A 27,379-nucleotide genomic window follows, 5' to 3' on the forward strand; every position below is an offset into this window, starting at 1 on the left:
TTGAGGGTCAAAAAAGCCTTTATGAACAGAGGATAAAGTATTTACATGGTTGTTCATCTCCTTTTGTAATTTAACGATATATGGAGTCTTTAAACAAACACAGCTTATGTGCAACATCAAACATCAGCAAACATAATTATCTATCTCCCATTGCTTTCTGGTCTGGAGGCCAATGTGTTTTGCATTACTGTTATATGAACAAAATATAGACATTATACCAACATCTTGATCAACAAATAATGGCATCATCGGTCAGTATACCCCTCTCCGCCACAGAAGATGTGGTCTTCCGCTTTGGCCATACTGACTTTAAATACATAAATTTATCAGTCACCTCTGAACATATGGTATATCGAGAAGTAAAAGTACATCAAATATTGTATATTCTATATGGCGTTTCAGCTTCTCAAGCAGTTAGACAAGTTTCATTGCTACCAAAAATAAAACTTGACAGGCCAATGGATTTTTCCCTGAAAATGACTATTGCTGACAAAAGAAATTGCAACCCACAAGCTAGACTCACACGAGGCAGGGAACCTTGACCCAAATGGGCATCTGTAAGTATCTCACAAACGTAAGTCACAGTACCACTCCACTGCAAATGAAGCACCACAAATTAAGGAAGAATAGGGCAGACAGCAGTACTCTGATGCACAACACAAATAACTTAGGTGAATAGAAAAGAGATCTGTCAGTTTATGTGAGATGGTATATTTCATTAAAACTATAATTTAAGTTTTTCCACTTTATGGTTTGCAAGAAGGGATAAATAAATATACAGTGTTTGTTCTTTACCACTGGCTTTTGACATTGTCTCCTCATCAGAATGTATCTGGTTGTGAGTGTGTGTGTGGCAGATGGCGAGTCACAGGAGATATCATGCTGTATGTACATTACAAAATAAATAAAGATAAATAATTACCTAGCACAGCAGCCTCAGTGTATCAATCAAAACAGACAAGGAATTGTGGACTTAGTTACTTGGAGTCCCCACATTTCCTTCACTCTAACATCAAAGGGAATTCTGATTCAGGGGGGTCATTTCATTGATATACATTAACATACACATAGATACAGTTAGAACCACCATTGTTAAACCATAGTTGGGGGTTCCCCTGTTAATATTGGGCTGCTACCCACACAAGTGAAGTGGGTTAAGAATTCATGTCTGGGCAATGAGTGTCCGTCGCCACACTTGTGGCCACATAGTCCAGAGTCGCTGTATTTGGCTGAGCTGGGGTACTACATCTCCCATCAGGCCATGCTCTCCCGCTCTTCCGTCGGTCCATTTGCACTCCTCTTCACTTTCTTCACTCCGTCCCCCATCGCCGTTGAGGTTGTTATTCTGAGGAGGCAGCAGAAAAGGCATAGGATTTAGTCCCCAAAACATTTTTTTTTTATAAATAAATGTAAACCCTGAAAACCTCCACCACATCCCAACATTCAGTACAGATGGAACAAGCATCTTTAAACATTGGTCTAACTTCATTTGGATAGTCCCTCATCCGGGCAGCTCAGGGGCAAGGACCATTGGATTTGGATTAAGTACTATGATAAACTGGCCCCAGACCATTAAATTACCCAAATAACCAGGTTTATTAGCTATCCCTAGCCACCCAACCAGTATAAGAAACAGCTGCATGTTGCAGACAGTTGACATTTAATAAGTTAGTTGAACAAAAGATAATCAATCACGTATTCTTATCTGCAGACTCAACAGGCTTGGTTTCTCTAATGACTGCCTCGCCTGGTTCACTAACTACTTCTCAGATAGAGATCAGTGTGTCAAAGCGTAGGGCCTGTTGTCTGGACCGCTGGCAGTCTCTATGGGGGTGCCACAGGGTTCAATTCTCGGGCCGACTCTTTTCTCTCTATATAATCAATGATGACGCTCTTGCTGCTGGTGATTCTTTCTTGGCCCTGGCCCTTCTTTGGACAAGGTGTTAACAAACCTCCAAACGAACTTCAACGCCATACAACACTCCTTCCGTGGCTCTTAAATGCTAGTAAAACGAAATGCATGCTCTTCAACCAATCGCTGCCCGCACCCGCCCGCCCGACTAGCATCTCTACTCTGGACGGTTCGGACTTAGAATATGTGGACAACTATAAATACCTAGGTGTCTGGCTGGACTGTAAACTCTCCTTCCAGACTCACATTAAGCATCTCCAATCCAAAGTTAAATCTAGAATTGGCTTCCTATTTTGCAACAAAGCTTCCTTCACTCATGCTGCCAAACATACCCTCGTAAAACTGACCATCCTACCGATCCTTGACTTCGGCGATGTCATTTACAAAATAGCCTCCAATACTCTACTCAGCAAATTGGATGCAATCTATCACAGTGCCATCCGTTTTGTCACCAAAGCCCCATATACTACCCACCACTGCGACCTGTATGCTCTCGTTGGCTGGTCCTCGCTACATATTCGTCGCCAAACTCACTGGCTCCAGGTCATCTATAAATCTTTGCTAGGTAAAGCTCCGCCTAATCTCAGCTCACTGATCACCATAAAAACACCCACCCTTAGCACGCACTCCAGCAGGTATATTTCACTGGTCATCCCCAAAGCCAACACCTACTTTGGCCGCCTTTCCTTCCAGTTCTCTGCTGCCAATGACTGGAACGAATTGCAAAAATCACTGAACTTGGGACTTATATCTCCCTCACTAACTTTAAGCGTCAGCTGTCAGAGCAGCTTACCGATCGCTGCAGCTGTACACAGCCCATCTGTAAATAGCCCATCTGTAAATAGCCCATCCAACCAACTACCTACCTACCTCATCCCATATTTGTTTTTCTGCTCTTTTGCACACCAGTATTTCTACTTGCACATCCTCATCTGCACATATATTACTCCAGTGTAAATTGCTAAATTGTAATTATTAAATTGTAATTACTTTGCCACTATTGGCATATTTATTGCCTTACCTCCTTACTTCATTTGCACACACTGTATACAGATTTTTCTATTGCGTTATTGACCGTACGTTTGTTTATCCCACATGTAACTTGTTTTTGTCGCACTGCTTTGCTTTATCTTGGCCAGGTCGCAGTTGTAAATGAGAACTTGTTCTCAACTGGCGTACCTGGTTAAATAAAGGTGAAATATATATATTTTTTAAATCTAGGCATCCAAATCAAGGCTTACCTCTAGGTAGAGTTTGACCAAATACCTGCCTCAAGCACACAAAATGGAAGTACCATCTAAAGAACCCGAAGGAATTTTTGAAATATTCAGAATGTTCCACTTTCTTTGAAAGCCTCCTCAGGCTCCTCCACAAACATACAGCGCATGTTTAATTCATACTGTATGTGGTCCCACTTTGAAAATGTCCCTAACACGTAGTGTATGAATTTAAATGGTATAGTATAAATACAGATTGTATATAGTCCTCCGGTGTGGGATTCTTTATGTACACGAGGGTGTCCAGGTCTGTTTTGATGTAGATCTAATGTTAGACTGACGACACACAGAAGTGAACACCATTATTTTTAACCCACCTGCTGTGTTCTGGTCGAATTGGACCGATTTACAAGTTCTCTCTGAAAAATGTAGTTAATTTAATCTGATTGTCATAAGGTTCCATGACTTTGTCCACACAAGACATCTGAACATACAAAATACATTTTGATGATTTTCATTACATTTCGGGTGATTTATTTAACTTTTTTACAGCCGTGGTGTTCCCGGTCAAAAATGACCAGTCATTAGAAGTGAATCGGTGAAACTACAATTAGTGTATAAAATTGAGTTCAGGCACATGCCCATTCATCAGATGGACCCACTTGCTCTCCCAGACCCCCACATGCATGCGTTTGAGCACACACACACACACACACACACACACACACCTCACTCCCCTTCTTGGCTTCCATGGCAACCCCCATGGGAACCTTTCCTCAATAGAATCTTTCCCCCCCACGGGAACCACACCTGTTGGCATTCTCACAAACAATCGCAACATTGTTTCAATAATATATCCAACTTTTCTCACAGCTCTGGTATCTAAAGCATTTTTAAGGCCCTGCTCACAATTCATTCTGTGGCAGCATAATGACCAAACGATGTATGTATGTGAGGCTCTTGATCATATCTTTGATCATGACACTGGTGAGGAGAGTCCTTGTTAAACTTTGACACAAAGTAGTCTGTGATAAATAGCACAATACGTTTCATCTGAGTATTTGTTATAGTCAGAATAATCCATACATGGTGCTTTTTTTTACTCAACAACGAGTTGTATGAACTCAGGTCAATGAGGCCTACAGGCCATAAATAGCAAATAGAAGTTAAAAACTTGTAATGTTCACAATAACTTAAGTTGACAAAAATATCTAACATTAGGTGATAATATATGTATTATTATGGATTTAGAATCAGCTATAATGGGGCGGTCATTTTGGACTGGGAACACAGAATGAATTAACATGAAACAAACACAACAGGAGGGTTAAATCAGGAGGACAAGAGAGAGCATGTTGATTATTTATAGAATGGGGCTTCAAATAGAGCCTTGAGGGACACCACATGAGATCCCACAGTTGGGCATAACCCATGGCAGCATAGTGTATTTTACTCTGATCACATACTTTGGTTGTTTCTCCTATCTTAGTTGAATGCACTTCGATGAGCCACTAGAAAAAAACAGTTACAGACTAGGTCATGCATATAACAAAACAGTTGTAGGGAAGTTCCTGACCTCCAGACAGAGAATCAAGCCACATTACCTGGGCCCATATTCATCAAGCCTCTCGGAGGAGTGTTGATCTAGGATCAGTTTTGCCTGTAGATTATGATGAATAGACAGAGGGGACCTTAACCACTCATACTCTGAGAGGCTTTAAGAATACAGGCCTCCATTTCATTTCATGAAAAAAATATATATTTAAAGTCCTCTTGAGAACGCAAAAGCCATATTTTCTTGACTTGCCTCAGTAAACATGTGTACTGGGACTGACTAGATGTATTGAATGTGAGTTAAGAGGAGTTGTGGCTGGAATAATCAATAACGCAAGGCCAAGAAAGACATTTCAAAAGCAACCACCACCACCTCATGATGTTCAATAACAGCTTGGAAGAGAAGACATCTTCATAAACCCGGCAGCTGAGTCAACTATATACCACACTCCTTTTCAGAACATCCACTGAAGCCCCGCCCGTCAGGAGTAAACAGGGGGAAAGAAGTGTGTAGAAAATGTGGAGCCCGAGTCTGTGTGTGTATGCTACAGTATGTATTTGAACACATTTTAGCATGCATGACAACAGGCATTGGATTTGTTTTTTGTGTACATGTTCACAGGTGAGTCTGTATTATACGCCCCTGAGTTTAAAGTCATTACTGTACGCTTGTGTGTGTGTGTGTGTGTGTGTGTGTGTGTGAGAGTGTGTCCCCACTCCCCCTTCAGCTCCTGGTCTGTGGGTCTGGTGCCAGCTCCCCAGGCGAGCGACCCAATTCTGGGCATCCAGGCCGGCGGGAGGAGAGCAGGACGCTAGAAGCCGGACAGGAGAGGGAGGGGGAGAGGGAGGACGGCGCAGCCTAGACCCAGTTAACCAGCTGCACCTGGCACTCCTGCTTCTCGCCCCAAATAGTTGAACCTTTGTCGCGCTCCATTGCTGTAGCAGTCTTGCTAGGTGTGCTATAGGCTCATTATTCCACCCAGCCAACTCCTGGCATTCAGGCCCTAATCTCTCGTGGACAGATGAACCTAACATAAATGATAGCAGCGTCTGTCAACAGATTGTGGGATGCAACAACTAACGAGGAACTTTGGTCTAGTACGCAGATCTTTGTGTTGCGAATCATTTGGAAAAATCACGATTTCGCAGGTGCTCACATCTTTTGAATTTCGGAAAGAACATTGGGTCCATAGACTTGCAGTTTCCATTTAAGGGAGGTGCTTAATATATTTTTTAACTTGCTTAAATAATTGAGCATCTGACCAAATTACATACAATTTTTGTTCTGGGTTACCAAGATTATTCAGGCCCTAAATCAAGAATGATCAAATTTCTTCCTAGGAGAGCTACAGTTGTGTGTGCAGGCATTTCTGTACATTTCTCCTTTGCAAAGATAAACCAAGAAGCTGATTAAACAGCATGATCTTTTACACAGGTGCACCTTGTGCTGTGGACAATAAAAGGCCACTCTAAAATGTGTAGTTTTGCCACACAACACAATGCCACAGAAGTCTCAAGTTGAGGAAGCATGAAATTGGCATGCTGATTGCAGGAATGTCCACCGGAGCTATTGCCAGAGAAATTAATGTTCATTTCGCTACCATAAGCTGCCTCAAATGTCGTTTTAGAGAATATGTCAGTACGTCCAACCAGCCTCATTACCAGAAACAAGGTGTAACCACATCCAGCTTCTTCACCTGCGGGATCGTCTGAGACCAGCCTCCTGGACAGCTGATGAAACTATGGGTTTGCACAACCGAAGAATTTCTGCACAAACTGTCATAACAGTCTCAGGGAAGCTCATCTGTGTGCTCGTTCTCCTCACCAGAGTCTTGACCTGACTGCAGTCTGGCGTCATAACGGACTTCAGTCGGCAAATGCTCACCTTCGATGGCCACTGGCATGTTGGAGAAGTGTGCTCTTCACGGATTAATCCTGATTTCAACTGTACCGCGCAGATGGCGGTGTGAGGGTGAGCGGTTTGCTGATGTCAAAGTTGTGAACAGAATGCCCCACGGTGGCGGTAGATGTTATGGTATGGGCAGGCATAAGCTATGGACAACGAACACAATTGCAATTTATCGATGACAATTTGAATGCACAGAGATACCATGACAAGATCCTGAAGCCCATTGTCATGCCATTCATCCACCACCATCACCTCATGTTTTAGCATGATAATGCATGGCCCCATGTCGCAAGGATCTGTACACAATTCCTGAAAATGGCCCAGTTATTCCATGGCTACTCACCAGACATGTCAACCATTGAGCATGTTTCGGATGCTCTGGATCGACAGCATGTTCCAGTTCCTGCCAATATCCAGAAACTTCGCACAGCCATTGAAGAGGAGTGGGACAACATTCCACAGGCCACAATCAACAGCCTGATCAACTCTATGCGAAGGAGATGTGTCACACTGCATGAGGCAAATGGTGGTCACACCAGATACTGACTAGTTTTCTGATCCACGTACCTACTTGTATTTTTTAAGTATCTGTGACTAACAGATGCATATCTGTATTGCCAGTCATGTGAAATCCATAGATTAGAGACTAATTTATTTATTTAAATTGACTGATTTACTTATATGAACTAACTCAGTAAAATATTTGAAATTGCTGCATGTTGCGTTTATATTTTTGTTCAGTATATATAATTGATAAATAGAGCTGGTTCTGGGAAGTGTTTGGTCCCTTTGGGTGAGATACAACATTCTACACAGAGGGAGCTAGAGAGAACAGGGAACAAGGACACATGGTGCCACCAGCTACACTTTGGATATAAAGAACAAAAAAGGAGAGAAAACAGGTAGAAGAGCCTGGAGAGAGGTGGAACGAGGGAGGAAGACAAGTGCGGCAGGCTCCATTGTGACCTGGATGGAGGGATGAAGAGAGAGAAATGGAGAGGGAGGGGAGGATGAAAGCTCGGGAGGAGGGCGAGAGGACATTGATTAAGTATCTCAGGGACGTCGACATACTGACACTCTAAAAACAGATTGAGTAAAAAAATGATAAAAGCGTCTAAAATAAGAAAACGGTAGACAAGGTGAATGGAAGCAGGTCTGCTGGTGTACTGTATGTAGGTTGGAGCACCAAATATCCATGTTCCTTTTAAAGTGGAACTGACAGCGTTTTAACTACTTCGCAGATATGAAACAAACAGACAATCATAATATAAGTCAAAAACATCAAATTCACGGTTTATGCTTCAAAACCAACTTCATAAGAGGTTTTAAAAATAGATTCTATTTGGATCAAAATTCCATGACGTACAGTAAGGTATTGTGGGCAGAATAGATGGATGTAGTTCAATGCATGATTAATATAATTCACCAATACATTTCTTGGTCAGTCCCAAACATATTGCTATCAGGTTGTAAATCACAGCTGGTCTGGTACATTGTTTGCTGCCTCCATTCAGGATGCACTGTTTCAGTTACTCAATATTCTGGACAAACACAGATGACTGGAACTAAGGTTGGGAATGTCAATACACTCGAACTAGCAAGGGAAATTATCGCAAGTCAGTCATAACGTGACTAATTGACTAGCGCGCGTGACAAACAAGGCCCGTGGACCGAATAGGACACACGAGAGTATAAAAATCAGTCAACAGTTGAGTCATCTACTTTATAAAATTACAGCCTGATGAGCTCGCAGCTTCAACTGCGCTACCTTCGTGTGTCCCGTTTACAGCATGCAGCAGAGGGAAACGTGTACAGACATGCCACAGTCCTAGCTAGGCTACTAAAATGTTGACTTGGTTTTTAAAGCTTGACAATTAATAACCAAAAAACTACAACACCATGCAACGGGCATGTAGGCCTATTACAGAAACATTGAGCAGTAGCCTAGGTTGGCTACTCAACTACAATAGCTACATTTTGAGTGCACCATACAGAAATGCTGAATTCAACCGCACCGGTGAACCATGCTGTGCAAAAAAATTATACATTTAAATGTTACAACGACCTATAGTTCCATTTGTGTGATTAAATACTTTTTGATTAGGGTCAGAGGCTGGACAAATATAATTTATTTCTTGTTTTAATATGTTAAAATTCTATATTCACAGCATCATGTGGATATTATAAAGGGCCATATTTTTACAAAAAAAACAATGACTCCCATGGTATTTACACATTTGCAGAAATCCATTCAGGTAATATTTTGTGGCTTTTGTCGAATGTTTTCGAATGATCTAAAGTCACGCTGTTGCTACTGCCTGTAAACACACAATCCAGTTCAAAGTGAATGATGGCAGGCCTGTGTGGCAAATCGCTTCATTGCATATAGGCCTACTGTAGCTCTGATTGGCTATGGCGCACTGGTCTGTGTAGACTCTGTGTAGACTCACTGCAGAACAGATGTACTGCAGTGTCTATCAATTGTTCAAATGCATGGCCACTTTCCCAATATATTGCTTCGAATTTTCACAAATGCCTTACTATACATCCTTCCCAAACATTCTATAAATGTACAAAAAATGACGATATCTAAACGGTCAGTTGTACAACTGAATGCATTCAACTGAAATGTGTCTTCCGCATTTAACCTCTCTGAATCAGAGATATGTAGGGGGCTGCCATAATCGACATCCACGTCTTCGGCGCCCAGGGAACAGTGGGTTAACTGCCTTGCTCAGCTATGTTCTCGCTTGTCAGAAAATGTAAAAAAATAAATAATAATAATTCTTGCTGGGGGTGTATATGAACAGATTTGAATAAGATTTCATGTTACTAAAATGCTGTCAGTTCCACTTTAATTGGGTTCCTCCCATCGGGTGCCACAGGGGCCTTGGTAGAACTCTTTGCGTTGAACAGGTGGCACCTAGGCTGATAGGGAGAAGTCACACAGCTGTCCTCAGACCAGACCATATTGGGAGGGGTGACACTTAACAACAGGGGGAGGCGATAAAACTCACACAGCTTTTCATGTGGGCCACAATGGCAAGTAAGGATAGAGGAAGTACAAAAAAGCAAGGTGCCTGGTTTAAAGTAAGTGAGGGTTCTATTTTGACACCATCATGCCAACCCAAACCGTACTGTGCTGGCTCTAATATTTTTTCGTTCACATTGTCCTTTCCAGCATGAATAGAGCCCCTATGGTAGATGCATAACCAGGCCAGACCAGTACAACTTGACTCACTTGATTTGGCTCAGCAGTGTGAAAAAGCGTACAATACTCCCGGACCTGTAGTGACAAATTCGAGACAAAAGCCAAAAGGTATTTGTGACTCGTTTCAGGAAACTAGGCATATGTCGCGAGTCACTACTTCACAGGTTGAGGCATTTGAAAGTTATTTTATTTGATCAAAATGCGTTTTTGGCAGAAATGCCTTCTGTAACATGTGAACTTTCATGTGCCTTAAAAACAAACTTGTATGCCATCTGTAAATACTAATAAAATTGTTAAAATTATGAGCCTAGTTGGTTTAGCCACAGAAAAAGAAAGGACCTTCCCTCTAGCCATGATTGGCTGAGATAATGGATGGGCTGGACATGAGAGATGAGTTTGATTTGGTCTGCCATGTAGCATGCTTCCGTCTATAACATCAGCTTCTTAGTATGTGTAGGTAATCCTGTCTAACGCAGCTTTTTTGAAAGATATCACGAAGAACTGCACAAGTGTTGCTAAGGCTCTCCACTTTCTGGAGGACCGAGTTAATCATTGGAATGCTCGGTGGAAGTAGAGTATGATAGCTAAGGAGATGGAGAAAATCCAGGCGTTGATTGCAAATGCGGAGGGAGTCGAAAAGAGAACACAGAAGACTTGTATAAAATACCTGTCTGGATTACATCTTCAAACTAAGGGCAACCATGGCATCCGTGAGAGAGGGAGAAGCGTTCATCCATGTATATACGGGTAAGAATCTAGCTACATACATTTTCAGATATTATACGTTTCTAATTTTGTCAGAAAGTCGTCTTCATTGCAAGTGTACAGTTAGCTGGCTAGCTAATGTTAGCTGGCTAGCTAATGTTAGCTGGCTAGCTAATGTTAGCTGGCTAGCTAATGTTAGCTGGCTGGCTCGCTAGCTAACGTTACGTTACGTGTATGATCTGTGTAGTAATGTTATTCACATCTCAGATCCATTAGTTAGCTAGCTACCTAACATTGAACCAAGCTAGTTGGTTAGCTTTAGCTACCTGTAGATTAATGCAGTAACATTATGTGTTGGGATTAAAGTTCACCGTTTAGCTATCTAAACAAATGACTCCACTATGCAAGTAACCATTTCACTGTACTGTTTACACATTCTAACAAGCTAGAAGAAGAAAAAAAAACATTGTTTAGAAAGTAGCTTTTAGTTGCCTGGTTTGGTAGATTGACATATACTAAATTCATGATGTCACTGCGACACCTGTATACAGACATGTAGACATGTCGATAGAAGTAATATAAACCCGCCTTTAATCTTGAAATCTTTGGTTGTACACTACCATACTCCATGTTTAGCACATGGCCTCATGTGAATCCTTAGAGGTGGGTGGGGCTAAGACAAAGAAGAGCTTCCAGTAGGTGTCCCAACATTCAAGGCCCATTTTCTCAAAAGTGGGGTCATAAGTTTATCAATTTTCAAAGCAGAATTTTATTTCCATTTCAAATTTTGCTACGTAAGACCGAATCGAGGTCAGTCACATTTTGTCTGAGCTTTGACTATACGTTCCAAGATGCTGATTTGGGTTTGATAATGATTTGGGTTTGATAATGATTTGGTGCTAGTCAGACTCACACTTCCTCCATCTCCACATCGTCCTCCACAGAGAGCAGCAGGTAGGGGTTGTAGGAGGCCGGGCGGAACTTATGTCCCGTCAGGAAGAAGAATGCCAGCGTGGCCAGTTCATCCAATAGCTGAAGACAAGGAGAGAGATCAAGAAAGAGACATGGGTAGAAAGAAAAATGTGTCAGTGACAATTGTAACAGCTAAACATATAAAAAATTAAAAAAAGCCTTTCAAAATGGATCAAAAATGTTGTTTTTTTTCAATCAAAACTGGTCTTACTAAGGATTAACATACTGTTAAAGTATTTAACTTGGACTACTGTGTATATATATATATATATATAATTTTACCGTTTAACAAAACATAGGTGGACACCCACCTGGTACAGCCACTTCCACTGAAAGGGAACAATGAACTTGATGAGAATTGCGATTATACGGGTGAAATAAATATAGCATACAATCTGAAGGAGAGAGAGAAATACAGGCATTAGATAAACAATTTTCTTAACACAGATATAAACAAGACACCAGAGCATCCTTCTTTTCAGTCACTTTTTAGAGAGCAAGAGACACAGGCAAATGGAGAAACAGGAAGCAAAACGCGTTTACAAGGCATAATCAGGAAGATTGGCATTGGCTGACAATATGAACGTCGATCCAACAGAGAGCGATGGGGGAGAAAGCGAGAAAACTAAAGCGCAACCCATTTGGTATGCAGAGTGGACATTACAATAAGATATGATAATTTTAAACACCAACAAGACAGATAAAGAAATAAAAAACAATGTCAGAGAGCGAGACACCTCAACAGTTGTAATATCTTTATGGAGGGGTTTCATACGTGGCTATTCACGATTCAACTAATACAAAGAGGGAGCTGTAATCACTCCACCAAAGTGGAATAGATGAAAGATGAAGTAAAACCTGTGTACACATATACTGTACAGACTCCCTAAAAACACACCACTTCAATACAGCTACCACTTTTCCTAGCAAGTCAGGATAATTAACGTAGCAGGGTTAGCGAAAATGCTCTCCAAACTTGCTACGAAAAGTCACTTGTGTCGAAGTGGAGTGTTTTTAGGGAGTTCTGTACAGACGGACGTAGACACAATGCTTGGTTTGTTTCCATTTAAAAAGGCGTGCATGTGGCTGTGTGTATGCATCGGTGTGTGCAAGCGTGTCTGTGTGACCTATCATCACACCTGCAGTGTGTATTGATGGAGCTGTGTGTGAGGAGACAGAGTGTCTGAAGGGCATGAAAAGAGGAACCTTACCATCACATAGTAGTGCCTGAAGAGCTTCAACTGGGCAAGGTTGATGGCAGCTGCAAAAAAAAATGACATTCATTAGTAAAATAGCAAAGACCTGTGAGAGCTTTTCAGTAACACACAATTAGAGTTCGACCGATTAATCGGAATGGCCGATTAATTAGGGCTGATTTCAAGTTTTCATAACAAATCGGTAATCGGTATTTTTGGCCACCGATTGCCGATTTATTTTTATATTATTATTTTTACACCTTTATTTAACTAGGCAAGTCAGATTAAGAACACATTCTTATTTTCAATGACGGCCTAGGAACGGGGGTTAACTGCCTTGTTCGGGAGGGATTAGGGGGTTCGTTTTTGCAACCTGGTTACTAGTCCAATGCTCTAACCTTACATTGCACTCCACGAGGAGCCTGCATGGCAGGCTGACTACCTGTTATGCGAGGGCAGCAAGAAGCCAAGGTAAGTTGCTAGCTAGCATTAAACTTATAAAAACTATCTTAACATAATCACTAGTTAACTACACATGGTTGATGATATTACTAGTTTATCTAACGTGTCCTGCGTTGCATATAATCGATACGGTGCCTGTTAACTTCTCATCGAATCACAGCCTACTTCGACAAACGGGTGAATTAACAAGCGCATTTGCGAAAAAAGCACTGTCGTTGCACCAATGTACCTAACCATAAACATCAAAGCCTTTCTTTAAAATCAATACACAAGTATATATTTTTTCACCTGCATATTTAGTTAATATTGCCTGCTAACATGAAATTGTGTCACTGCTCTTGCGTTCATTGCCTGGCTCATTGCGAACTAATTTGCCAGAATTTTACGTAATTATGACATACCATTGAAGGTTGTGCAGTGTAACAGGAATATTTAGACTTATGGATGCCACCCGTTAGATAAAATACAGACCGGTTCCGTATTTCACTGAAAGAAAAAGGCGTTTTGTTTTCAAGATGATAGTTTCCAGATTCGACCATATTAATGACCTAAGGCTCGTATTTCTGTGTGTTTATTATAATTACGTCTATGATTTGATAGAGCAGTCTGACAGAGCGGTGGTAGGCACCAGCAGGCTCATAAGCATTCATTCAAACAGCACTTTACTGCGTTTTGCCAGCAGCTTTCACAATGCATTGCGCTGTTTATGACTTCAAGCCTGTCAACTCCCAAGATTAGGCTGGTGTAACCGATGTGAAATGGCTAGCTAGTTAGCCGGGTGCGCGCTAATAGCGTTTCAAACATCACTCGCTCTGAGACTTGGAGTAGTTGTTTCCCTTGCTCTACATGGGTAACGCTGCTTCGAGGGTGGCTGTTGTCGATGTGTTCCTGGTTTGAGCCCAGGTAGGAGCGAGGAGAGGGACGGAAGCTATACTGTTACACTGACAATACTAAAGTGCCTATAAGAACATCCAATAGTCAAAGGTATATGAAATACAAATCGTATAGAGAGAAATAGTCCTATAATAACTACAACCTAAAACATCTTACCTGGGAATATTGAAGACTCATGTTAAAAGGAACCACCAGCTTTCATATGTTCTCATGTTCTGAGCAAGGCATTTAAACGTTAGCTTTCTTACATGGCACATATTGCACTTTTACTTTGTTCTCCAACACTTTGTTTTTGCATTATTTAAACCAAATTGAACATGTTTCATTATTTATTTGAGGCTAAATTTATGTATTATATTAAGGTAAAATAAGTGTTCATTCAGTATTGTTGTAATTATTACAGATAAATAAAAATAAGAAAATCGTCCGATTAATCGGTAGCGCCTCTTTTTTTCTTCTTTGCGGTCCTCCAATAATCGGTATCGGTGTTAAAAAAAATCATAATCGGTCGACCTCCACACACAACATCTGTCATCTCCCTCCAAAAATAAACATGGCTCATTTGAGACACCTTTTAGAGCAGTTAGGAGATGAAGAAAAAGGTTTTCTATAAGTAGAGTATGAGACTTTTTATTAAAACTCTAATTTTATGAGTTTTGCATGATGATTCAAAAAGCAAGTGATCCAAGACGTTTGGCCCAATATAAATCCGTAGAAGGCTAAAAAGGCCCCATCAGAGAAGGCTGTGTTGGATGTAATAACACTGCAAAGTGCCTTGATACAATCTGAACCCCTTCCAACAGAAATGTGACCCGAGGGGAAAGAAATGGAGGGCGACTTGTACAGTCATTTATCATTCTCACACTGTACAACTTCCTCCACAGAAGTGGGACTTCAAAAAGGGGACAGTAAGCATCAAGTGTGGATCTTACTGTGGCCTAGTTAGGACAAAAAAGGCCACTTTGAAACCAGGTGAGCAATTATGGAAGTGCCATAACAACCTACTGTTGAATCGAGGAATTTTAACGCTTTGTGCCGTAATCTACTCAGCCTATGGTGGTTACCTACCCATAGAGACAGACTTCTGAAGCTACACAAGGTTATTCAACCCTAAATCATTTAGAAAAAGTCTCCTGCGCTTTCTAGCAGACGAGGTAGACATACAGACATTCATGTGACTGAGTGATTACGTCTGCTCTGATGAATAAATCATATGTACCCCACATACTGTACACAAACGTGCGTGCGCGCACACACAATTTTGACACTAAGAAGCGAAGCGCTAAGGGAGTTGATACAGGTGCACTGAGGAGGAAACAAAACTCAATTAGCTGCATGGAACCAAACAGTGAGTAGTTCATTTGGAATGGTTACTCCATTATCTCGATGGGCTGTTCATTGACTTTAAGGAGCAACCACGTGGAACTGGTCAATCAATTACATTTTAAAGGTCACTCAGAGAGAGAAAAAGCACTTGAAGGCATGATTCCTTAATCTTCATGAATGTTGACTGAAAATCAACTTTTTCTCGTATTGAATTGTACGCGATGGGTTGCTGTCTAACCAAAACTACATTTCTATTTGATCTGTTAAACAACTAGTAATTATAACACCAACACCAAGAATATATGGTATGAACTCCCTCTACAGTCAAAATGGCACAAACAAATCTCTTGGTGACTAACAGCTGTGGATTTGGTGAGATCTGTCCTATATCATACTGCCTATTGTTCAATTAAAAAACGGTGGAATGTCCAAAATGAGACATTTGACCCTATTCACACACAGACAGAACCTTCTATGAGCTCCCATTCATGATAGGAATGTCATGAGAGCCAGCTCATTGACAAGTGCTATAAAAAATATGTCTGTTACAGTGCCCTGATGAGATGAGCCCAAACTGGATGCATGTGAAAAGGCCTGACATTTCAGTAATGAAACAGATCTGGTAGCTGTGCTTTTCCCTTTCCTCGCCTGGTCTAATCATGAGTAGAATGGGCATGAGCGCATGAGTAGAACGGGAATTAATGAGGTGGCTGAAAACTTCAATAGAAAAACTTCTGCATGGAACAAGAAGGGGAGCACAATAGGCCAGTGGTATTCTACGGTTAACCTAAGAGTTCTGGAGAGTGATGGTTCTTTGTTCTACCCGATAATTAAACTGAACAAAATTATAAAAAACGCAAAACATGTAAAGTGTTGGTCCCATGTTTCATGAGCTGAAATAAGATATCCCCGAAATGTTCCATATGCACAAAAAGCTTATTTCTCTCAAATTTTGTTCACGTCTTTCAGTGAGCATTTATCCTTTAAGATAATCCACGAAACTGACAGGTCTGGCATATCATAAGCTAATTAAACAGCATGATTTCATCAGGGACAAAAGGTCACTCTAAAATGTGCAGTGTTGTCACACAATGCCACAGATGACGCAAGTTTTGAGGGAGCGTGCAATTTGCATGCTGACTGCAGGAATGTCCACCAGAGCTGTTGACAGAGAATGTAATGTTAATTGCTCTACCATAAGCCGCCGCTTAACAGAATTTGTCAGTACGTCCAACCGGCCTCACAAACGCAGACCGTGTGTAACCACGCCAGCCCAGGACCTCCACATGTGGCTTCTTCACCTGCAGGATCATCTGAAACCAGGCACCCGGACAGCTGATGAAACTGAGGAGTATTTCTGTCTGTAATAAAGCCTTTTTGTGGGGAAAAACTCCTTCTGATTGGCTGTGCCTGGCTCCCCAGTCATGTGAAATCCATAGATAGGACCTAATAAAATTATTTCAATTTACTGATTTCCTTATATGAACTGTAACTCAGTAAAATTGTTATGTTGCGTTTTATGTTCAGTATAATTGCACACACCTGGTGTCCCAGGTCTAAAGCAGTCCCTGATTAGAGGGGATCGATAAAAAAATGCAATGGAACTGGCTTTGAGTTTCAAAGGCACTAGACCATATTATATATCACATATGGAGGAAATGTTGGTGAGCAGGAACAGGCCATTTTAGTAGCTTTTTATTTTCTTTTAGGACAAAGATAAAGCGTTTCGGGAAGAAAAGAAAGCCAATTCGTACACCAAGGCAATGGCATTAGATCCTGGTGTAGTTTTCTAAAGACGAGCGCTTAGGGACAGCAGTGAGAACATATGGCAGGGGTCGGCGACCCTGGTTCTTCATGTTTCTGATTTAACCAACCTGGAAGACTAGGTGTGTTGAATTTAGGCAATCACTAAACTGACCAATGAGCTCAGTTGGCCAGATGTGGTGCCTAGTTGGAACAAAACCCTGCAGTAACTGTGGCACTCCAGGAACAGGGTTGCCTACCCCTGCCATAGGGTATCCTGCTATGCTTTGAGAGGCCTTACTGCTGTCGACTGACTACGCTCACAGAACAAAAAGCTAAAAAAGGACCCTATTTGGCAGTGCATTGGCAAGGTGACGGGACACCGTTATGTTAGCTTCAGCATATCTTTACTGAGAAAACCAAATATGTTGTAGAGCATTATGGGTAGCACAGCATGCTACAGGCAGGCGATGGGTGACGTAGTCAGAAAAAAGCTTCTATTGGTTCTCTCCTGACTCATCCATCTGACTCATCCATCTTTCTTTTGAATGAAATAAATAAACCTGGAGCCTTCACATTTGTATGAGCTATAGCAAGTTCCTTGTAAATATGACTTGGCAGCGGCATATGTTCGTTCTGGTCCCCCGTGGGAATCGAACCCACAACCCTGGCATTGCAAGCACCATGCTCTACCAACTGAGCCACACGAGCTACCGAGACATTGGTTTACCAACAAAAGATTGTGGAACTGTGCATCTATAAGCATGTAAACCCTGGCATGGAAATAGTTAAAGGCTCTCATTCACATCCACAGCTCCTGACCATCATATGCCAATCAGAGCTTTAACCAATCAAAGCTCTTATAAACCTCAAAATGAACCACCCCAATGACCCCAACTTTCCTCAATGTCTGAATGCGTGGGAGGGATGAGTGAATGGTTCAAATAAAGCTGAACTATGACCAACTATGATGACGAATGCAGGGTGAAGTACAAACAGTGAAGGGCAATGAATAAGTTAGTCAGTCAGAGAGCATCCAGCTACGACAGAGCAAAACACTCACTATAAAACTAAGCTTTTAGGAGAAAGTCAAAAATAACACTGCCCATGACCTAGATCAGGATTTGCCCTTAAAATATTCACAGACCACCATTTCACTCCACTAACTACTTTGTTCTTTTTCTCAAAAGACTTTGGAATTGTTTCAACTTTTATGAGAGGTTACTTGGGTTGTAACAGGAAAATAGCTGGGGTGAAAAACTATTCCAGACCACAGTTTTAAAATTTGTGGTTGGGAGTAGGACCATGGACATGAGGATATGGAGTTGATTTTAAGTGGAAATGTCCCATTAGATGAAAGATTTTAACTCCCTGCTTGCCCTTGTTATTGAATATGCTGTCGCAGTAAGGTGGCCAACTGCAGAGAAGCACTGGCTCACAAAAATGAACGTTTTCTTAAGCGAAAAGGAAGCCTACCTTTCCCATCTGTTGATGAGGCCTCTTGTAAATGTCTGATGGACCTGTGGACAAGTGAGAACATGAGAAATGTCATACCAAGTGAAAAACTGGAGGAGAGCAGCCATTATCTAAAATAATCGCTCTTTCAAAGAAATCAGCTGGTCTCTGGGTACTTTGGGGCGGGGCACCTAGAAAACCAAAACCTAGGGGAAACACTGCCCATAGAGAACCTCAGAACTCACCAGACCACAGGGAAGAGGATGGCGCCGCAGCACAGCAGGTCCACCAGGAAGAGCACCTCTTTCCACAGGCCGTACTCCGTGGTGCCCTCCTCTGTAGACTCTAAGATGATGTACGCCACGTTGGCCAGCACCTGGAGGGGTCAATGGTTATGTGCTCCCATCAGTGCCACTGCAGTCCCCACTAGGTTGCTTTTTGGGTAAAGATTTCTAAGATCAGCCTATCCCTTGTCACTATATAAATATGACCCATCATCATGTAGCCATGCCTTTAGGCACAAATCTAGGATCAGCCTACCATGTTATTGTAGATGTTATCAAGTACAATGGTAATCTTGCCTCAACAGTTAGATGGTTCTAGATGGATGGTATTGTACCTGTAGTGGAATGACAATCATGAAGATCTTCTTGTCCTTATCTGAGAGGATGTGCTTGACAAAAGCCCAGCCGGTCCCTATCAGAGCAATGGTGATGAATAAGAGTGCCCCCTTCAGTCTGCAGGAAGAAACACAAGCACTGCTCGCTCATACCAGGTGACATTGATAAGTTTCAGTGCAGGTGAAGCGGAGATACAGAGGCCATTTTACTGGTGAGACTTACAGGTGAGTGATATAGTAGACCACAGCCCATCCTTCTATGGGGAAGCCCTGGTTAGAGATGTAGTAGTAGTCAATCTGGAAGACAAATGTCTCAGACATCAGTTAATGACTCAAGCTGATATAGAAAAGGGGGACAAACTAAACTATATTCTATTTGATTGAATTTTTACTTCAAAACTTGGAAGCACCCCTTTTTTTGCAGTTAAATACAGCAAGGCTTGGATTGTAGTCAGTGTGCTCACCGCGTGGAAGATGAGTGATAGAGACTTGGTGAAGGGGAGAGCAGTCATGAGCCAGTGGATTTTATAGACATCAGCACTGCCAGAGAAAGAACAAGAGAGGGGGGGTAGAGAGAAAAGAGGGAATTAACATTGGTTAGGTTTATGCCATTACATTAATAATTAATCTCAACAAGGGAAATAGTTATCCTTAAAACATTTTGAAGAGTAGGGTAATCCCCATGATATTACGTTGGTATGTAGGTAAATGTTTGGCTATCTGGTGCCCTCTACTGGTCAATGTAAAACAATGCAGGTGTGACTGAGGCAAGACCACTGCTATTCATTTACATTTTAGTCATTTAGCAGATGCTCTTTTCTAGAGCAACTTACAGTTAGTGTATTTCCACAGCATTTGCTCAGGAGCTCATAGAGCAGTCAGAGCACTCTGAGGTAAAAGGTCATGACATATGACAAAGGTTAGCACACTGTGGCATGCTGACTGATCAGATTAGTGAAGAAAATCAAATACCTAGTCAGTTGCACAACTGAATGCATTCAATCAAAATGTGTCTTCCAACCCCTCTGAATAGGGACAAAAACTCACCGCTGAGTGCGGAGAACGTGCAACCACAGTGTGCCAAGGAAAAAGAAGAACATAGACATGATGATGTAGAGCTTGGGCAGGGGGATCTCCCCAGCAGACAGGAAGCTGTTGGGGTTCTTCTCCTCGATGCTGATCTGAAAGCATCACAAATGTTGGTTATACAGTAGATATAGCAATCTGAAAACTTGACCATTCAGACACAATGTGCAAGTGTGACTAGAATAATGTTCAGGATGTGATTTAGACAACATAGAAAATGAGGAAAAAGTGGATATCGGTACGGGGCTAGGTCCATTTTAATGAAGTATGAATAGGGAATGACATCCTCCTGACAAATCAGGAAAAATCCCACCCGATAAATCAGATACAAACTTCAACTTGCAACAAAAGAAAACTACGAAGAGGGTGAAAGAAACACACTCACTTCAATGCTGAAGCGGAGGGGGTTAACCATCTGAGTGTCTTTGCTGTAGCAGTTGTGGAAGTAGAAGTTGTACAGGCCTTGCTGCTCGTCTGTGCTGACGTTGAAGTGAAACTGCACACAGGGAGGGGGGGAAAACAAAAACCTGTGACCTGTGTAGCCCAACTCAAGCTAAAGAAATTATATTAGCCTGGTGAACGAGCCTTACCTGAAAGGAGAAGACTTCTTTGTTTCTATGGAGTGGAAAAGGCACTTCAGCCTTTTTCTGTGAATATCAAGAGAGTGAGATCAGAAGACGTGCTTTGATGAAACGACAGCTGGATCGCAATCCTTAAAAAGTCCTCATTCACAAACCCTTGGCTAAATTAGTAACTGGGTAAAACCCTTTATCTGGGATGCAGCCCTTGGGAGCCACTGGTTTTCCAGTACAATTTCTATTCGGTGACAGACCGACATAGATAAGTGAGAACAGGTCCCTTGGTGAATCAAATCCACTAAATCAATCAAAACCACTTAATCAGTTTTCAGAGGAAAAACAGTGACAGTCCAACCCAGAGATAAAGCATGTTGGAATTGCTGTGCAAATAAACTTGTTTCACAAAACGTTTTGTTGAAAAATACTTAAATTCAAATGTGCACGAGCAAAGTTGTATAAATTATGAAAACACGGTCACGCATTTTAATGGTGTGACCTCAGGATCTTTGTAATTTGCTTACAAAAACCGCCAGACACCAGGGCTTCAATGAAAAAGATGTACCTTTTTATTGCGTGCCGTCGGCATGGGTAAATGGACAAGGGAGCAAGACTGAGATCCAGATACTTATTTTCATACATTGGTTGAGGTCAAAGGGTGACAGAGTATCTATACTGAACAAAAATATAAATACAACATGTAAAGTGTTGGTCACATGTTTCATGAGCTGAAATAAATTATCCCAGAAGTGTTCCATATGCACAAAAAGTTTATATCTTTCAAATTTTGTGCACAAATGTGTTTACATCCCTGTTAGTGAGCATTTCTCCTTTGCCAAGATAATCCATCCACCTGACAGGTGTGGCATATTAAGAAGCTGATTAAACAGCATGATCATTACACAGGTGCTGGGGCCAATAAAAGACCACTCTAAAATGTGCAGTTGTGTCACATAACACAAAGCCACAGATGTTAAGTTTTAAAGGTAGCGTGCAGTTGGCATGCTGACTGCAGGAATGTCTACCAGAGCTGTTGCCAAAGAATGTAATGTTCATTTCTCTACCATAAGCCGCATGTTGTTTTAGAAAATTTGCCAGTATGTCCAACCGGCCTCACAACCGCAGAACATGTCTTTGGCGCTGTGAACAGAGTGCCCCATATTGGTGGTGGGGTTATGGTATTGGCAGGCATAAGCTACAGACAATGAACACATTAGCATTTTATCGATGGTCATTTGAATGCCCAAAAATACCGTGAGGAAATCCTGGCCCATTTCTTTTTAAAGGCATATGTGACCAACAGATGCATAACTGTATTCCCAGTCATGTGAAATCCCTAGATTAGGGCCTAATGAATTTATTTCAATTGACTGATTTTCTCATATGAACTGTAACTCAGAAAAAACTATGAATGAGTTGCACATCGCTTTTATATTTGAGTTCAGTATATGTTATATGAATACTCTTACCTCTGCAACATCCCGCTTGGGTTTACTCTCACCTAGGATTTAAATGACAACATTGAGAACAAGTTTAGTACAACAGATAAAACAATATATTCAACCATTGGTCATAACTTACGCTGCTCAAATGCAGAATTCCTCAGCTACCTCGAACTTTGGCGTAAATCTACCATCAATGCAAGTTTAAAACATGTCCTCATCTCAAGTCAATACTTATTCAGCCCTAAATAAAGATGTATGAACTGTAATGTGGAACCATACCATCACCATGGTCTCCCACAGGGTTTATGTCATCTTTCCCCTTTACAGGTTTCTGTTGGTCAGCTCCAGACTCAATGCCTATTGTCTCTCGGAGGCCAGGGAGGATGTCAGGGAACACATTCTCCTCAGATGACATCTTCATCTTCACCCTGAGTCACACACAAACAAAATACATGTTTAGACAAAGTTATGGTATAACATGCCGCTGGCAATAACTTCAAAAATAATGTTTGGCTGTTTAAAGTCACACTCCTCAATATGATTCCACCCACAACTCTTGCCAGGGTGTCATTGTAAAAATGATTTGTTCTTAAACCAAATCAAATTTGATTTATCACATGCACTGTGAAATGCTTACTTACAGGCCTTTAACCAACAATGCAGTTAAGAAAAATAACTGTTAAGTTAAAAAGAAAAATAATAATAATAATTAAAGAGCAGCAGCAAAATAACAATTGCGGGAGGCTATATACAGTGGGGGAAAAAAGTATTTGATCCCCTGCTGATTTTGTACATTTGCCCACTTACAAAGAAATGATCAGTCTATAATTTTAATAGTAGGTTTATTTGAACAGTGAGAGACAGAATAACAACAAACAAAATCCAGAAAGACGCATGTCAAAAATGTTATAAAATGATTTGCATTTTAATGAGGGAAATAAGTATGACCCCTCTGCAAAACATGACTTAGTACTTGGTGGTAAAACCCTTGTTGGCAATCACAGAGGTCAGACGTTTCTTGTAGTTGGCCACCAGGTTTGCACACATCTCAGGAGAGATTTTGTCCCACTCCTCCTTGCAGATCTTCTCCAAGTCATTAAGGTTTCGAGGCTGACGTTTGGCAACTCGAACCTTCAGCTCCCTCCACAGATTTTCTATGGGATTAAGGTCTGGAGACTGGCTAGGCCACTCCAGGACCTTAATGTGCTTCTTCTTGAGCCACTCCTTTGTTGCCTTGGCTGTGTGTTTTGGGTCATTGTCATGCTGGAATACCCATCCACGACCCATTTTCAATGCCCTGGCTGAGGGAAGGAGGTTCTCACCCAAGATTTGACGGCACATGGCCCCGTCCATCGTCCCTTTGATGCGGTGAAGTTGTCCTGTCCCCTTAGCAGAAAAACACCCCCAAAGCATAATGTTTCCACCTCCATGTTTGACGGTGGAGATGGTGGTCTTGGGGTCATAGGCAGCATTCCTCCTCCTCCAAACACGGCGAGTTGAGTTGATGTCAAAGAGCTCCATTTTGGTCTCATCTTTCCACAACACTTTCACCCAGTTGTCCTCTGAGTCATTCAGATGTTCATTGGCAAAGTTCAGACGGGCAGGTATATGTATTCTTGAGCAGGGGGACCTTGCGGGCGCTGCAGGATTTCAGTCCTTCACGGCGTAGTGTGTTACCACTACGTAGTGTGTTACCACTTGTTTTCTTGGTGACAATGGTCCCAGCTGCCTTGAGATCATTGACAAGATCCTCCCGTGTAGTTCTGGGCTGATTCCTCACCGTTCTCATGATCATTGCAACTCCACGAGGTGAGATCTTGCATGGAGCCCCAGGCCGAGGGATATTGACAGTTCTGTTGTGTTTCTTCCATTTGCGAATAATCACACCAAATGTTGTCGCCTTCTCACCAAGCTGCTTGGCGATGGTCTTGTAGCCCATTCCAGCCTTGTGTAGGTCTACAATCTTGTCCCTGACATCCTTGGAGAGCTCTTTGGTCTTGACCATGGTGGAGAGTTTGGAATCTGATTGCTTCTGTGTGCTCCTAATCTCAGCTCGTTACCTGTATAAAAGACACCTGGGAGCCAGAAATCTTTCTGATTGAGAGGGGGTCAAATACTTATTTTCCTCATTAAAATGCAAATCAATTTAGAACATTTTTGACATGTGTTTTTCTGGATATTTTTGTTGTTATTCTGTCTCTCACTGTTCAAATAAACCTACCATTAAAATTATAGACTGATCTTTGTCGGTAGGCAAACGTACAAAATCAGCAGGGGATCAAATACTTTTTCCCCCCACTGTACAGGGGGTACCGGTACAGAGTCAATGTGCGGGGGCACCGGTTAGTCGAGGTAATATATAGATGTAGAAGAGAGTTAAAGTGACCATGCTTAGATAATAAACAGAGAGTAGCAGTGTTAAAAGGGGGGGGGGCAATGAAAATAGTCTGGGTAGCCATTTGATTAGTTGTTCAGGAGTCTTATGGCTTGGGGGTAGAAGTTGTTAAGAAGTCTTTTGAACCACGCTCAATGCCATCGGAAGAATCCCGGAACATATTCCAGTCTGTGCTAGCAAAACAGTCCTGTAGCTTAGCATCTGCTTCATCTGACCACTTTTTTATTGACCGAGTCACTGATGCTTCCTGCTTTTATTTTTGCTTGTAAGCAGGAATCAGGAGGATAGCATTATGGTTAGATTTGCCAAATGTATGGTGAGCTTCGTACGCGTGCGTCTCTGTGTGCGGAGTAAAGGTGGTCTAGAGTTTTTTCCCTCTTGTTGCACATGTAACATGCTGGTAGAAATGAGGTAAAACAGATTTAAGTTTCCCTGCAATAAAGTCCCCGGCCACTAGGAGCGCCGCCTCTGGATGAGCGTTTTCCTGTTTGCTTATGGCCATATAGAGCTCATTGACTGCACTCAGTGCCAGCATCGGTTTGTGGTGGTAAATAGACAGCTACGAAGAATATAGATAAACTCTCTTGGTAAATAGTGTGGTCTACAGCTTATCATGAGAAACTCTACCCCAGGCAAGCAAAACCTCAAGACTTCCTTATATTTCGTGCACGAGCTTTTGTTTACAAATAAACATAGACCGTCACCCCTTGTCTTACCAGAGGCTGCTGTTCTATCCTGCCAAAAAAGTGTAAAAAAGGGCCAGCTGTATGTTATTCATGCCATCATTCAGCCACGACTCGGTGAAACATAAGATATTACAGTTTAATGCCCTGTTGGTAGGATGTATGTGCGCGTAGTGAGTCTATTTTCTTAAATGATTACCAATGTACAAAGGCAGATTACCCACTCGCCGTCAGATCCTTACAAGGCACCCAGACCTACATCCCCAATATATATCTATCTGTCTCTTTCTCCTGTGAATGAAATGATGATGAGAGCCTTGTCGGGTGTCTGGAGTAAATCCTTCATGTCCGACTCGTTAAAGAAAAAAATCTTCTTCCGGTACGAGGTGAGTAATCGCTGTCCTGATATCTAGAAGCTCTTTTCAGTCATAAGAGACGGTGGCAGAAACATTATGTACAAAACAGTTAGAAATAACGTGAAAACCCCCCACATAATAGCACAATTGGTTAGGGGACTGTAAAACCGCAGCCATCAAGTTGACTAGCCTGATTAAATAAAAGGTTAAATAAAAAAACTATTTGTAAACAATGGTAACACTTTGTAGAAGGGTACATGGGGTTCCCTGCGGTCAGATAGAAACTCACTCATTTTTCTTGAAGTCAAATAACAGCAGTGCCACAGCGACATCACTGCTGGGAGACTTCTTAAGGACACAGTAGTCCAGATCTTGATCATCCTGTGCACACGCACACACACACACCAAACATTATTGATCTCATCCTGTTAGTAGGAGTAGCTCCTGTGTAGGCCTAGTCCATGTTGAAAAGCTTCAGTAATAACAACAAACAGATCATCCTAGACTAGAACGGATACTCACTAAATACGTAGAGAAGCCATTGCTGCTTGTCCTATCCAGACTGAATCCAACCTGAATTGGAAACAGGCAGATTACAAAATAGATGTTGGTCAGAGCCATGCATTTTGTAAAGAAGATTAAATGTACCTGGCTACATCATTTCCCAATGTTGAGATTTCTCAATGGGACTTCTCATGCAATGACAATTCCTAGAACAGTTATTGAACAGACCACTGACAGACATTTAAATGGATCTTACCGTGGAGCTGTCAATCTTGTCCAGATCCTCCCCAGTAAGGGTAAGACTGGACATATTCACTATCATGTAACCATGTTTGTAGAAGCCAAAAGTGTTCAGGTGGACTTTCTGCCGAATGTCATCCTGAAAGAATATACGTGACAAACAAAATGTGATTTTGATCAAGGTCACTGTTAATTGACATTGTAGTATCAGGGAATTAGAGATTAGCTGGCCACCACACTTAGTCAATAATTGTGGCCTACCATTTTCAAATCATAGTACAAGGTGGCCAGCTATTAAACCAAAAGCAACATAGCTAACAAGTGTTGCTTGTTAGCTAAAACGTTCAGTGGATAAACATGTTAAATACAATTAGAGACGAGCAAGTACTGAGACCTCATGTCGTATTCACGCGTAATTACCTACACTAGACGATGCATTTATTTTGATGAACCGCTAGCTGGTTAGCAGCTAGGTCTGATTGGCATATGAAACCCTATTCACTTGAGACAGTAAGCGGCAATATGAAACTGGCAAATAAACCTACCTCGAGTTTAAGATGATGTAACCTGCAATGGCTTTCTCTGAGAAATAACAAAAATAATACAATAGTAGCCGTAAACATATATATTTTGTCGGTCGCCATTTTTCTAAAAAAGCATAATTGCAAGCAACACACTTCCGGCAGGATTTACGCAGTGACGCATAAAAAAATTCTGCTACGTCGTACGTTTTTCTTGTTTTGCGTTTAAGATAATCTTTTGTTTTGGGTAATACATTTTTCCTTGTATTTTTGGTAGTTTCCCTAGTTTGTTTAACAACAATTTACATGTTCTGCTTGAAACATTGAGAATGTAAAACAATTTCATCTTCATTACATTGGCTACATTCCAGGCCGTATACAAAGCAAGTCAATCACCAA

At 41.5% G+C, this 27,379-nt stretch overlaps 1 protein-coding gene across 1 annotated transcript; it reads right to left on the reverse strand.

Annotated features, from left to right (window-relative positions):
• On the reverse strand, positions 1–27,172 carry gpr107 (G protein-coupled receptor 107). Its single transcript, XM_014142605.2, has 18 exons — positions 27,005–27,172; positions 26,476–26,598; positions 26,238–26,288; positions 26,005–26,096; positions 22,561–22,709; positions 22,306–22,337; positions 20,852–20,908; positions 20,647–20,757; positions 20,223–20,356; positions 19,640–19,715; positions 19,399–19,472; positions 19,176–19,293; positions 18,802–18,932; positions 18,578–18,621; positions 12,692–12,741; positions 11,792–11,875; positions 11,422–11,540; positions 1–1,345 (listed from the first exon to the last, which is right to left on the reverse strand). Exons 1-18 carry the CDS (start codon positions 27,101–27,103, stop codon positions 1,255–1,257), a joined length of 1,635 nt encoding a protein of 544 aa, XP_013998080.1. The 5' UTR covers positions 27,104–27,172; the 3' UTR covers positions 1–1,254.
• Positions 27,173–27,379: the final 207 nt, after the last annotated feature.

Source organism: Salmo salar, chromosome ssa01, assembly GCF_905237065.1.
Source record: "Salmo salar chromosome ssa01, Ssal_v3.1, whole genome shotgun sequence".
Lineage (NCBI taxonomy): Eukaryota > Metazoa > Chordata > Actinopteri > Salmoniformes > Salmonidae > Salmo > Salmo salar.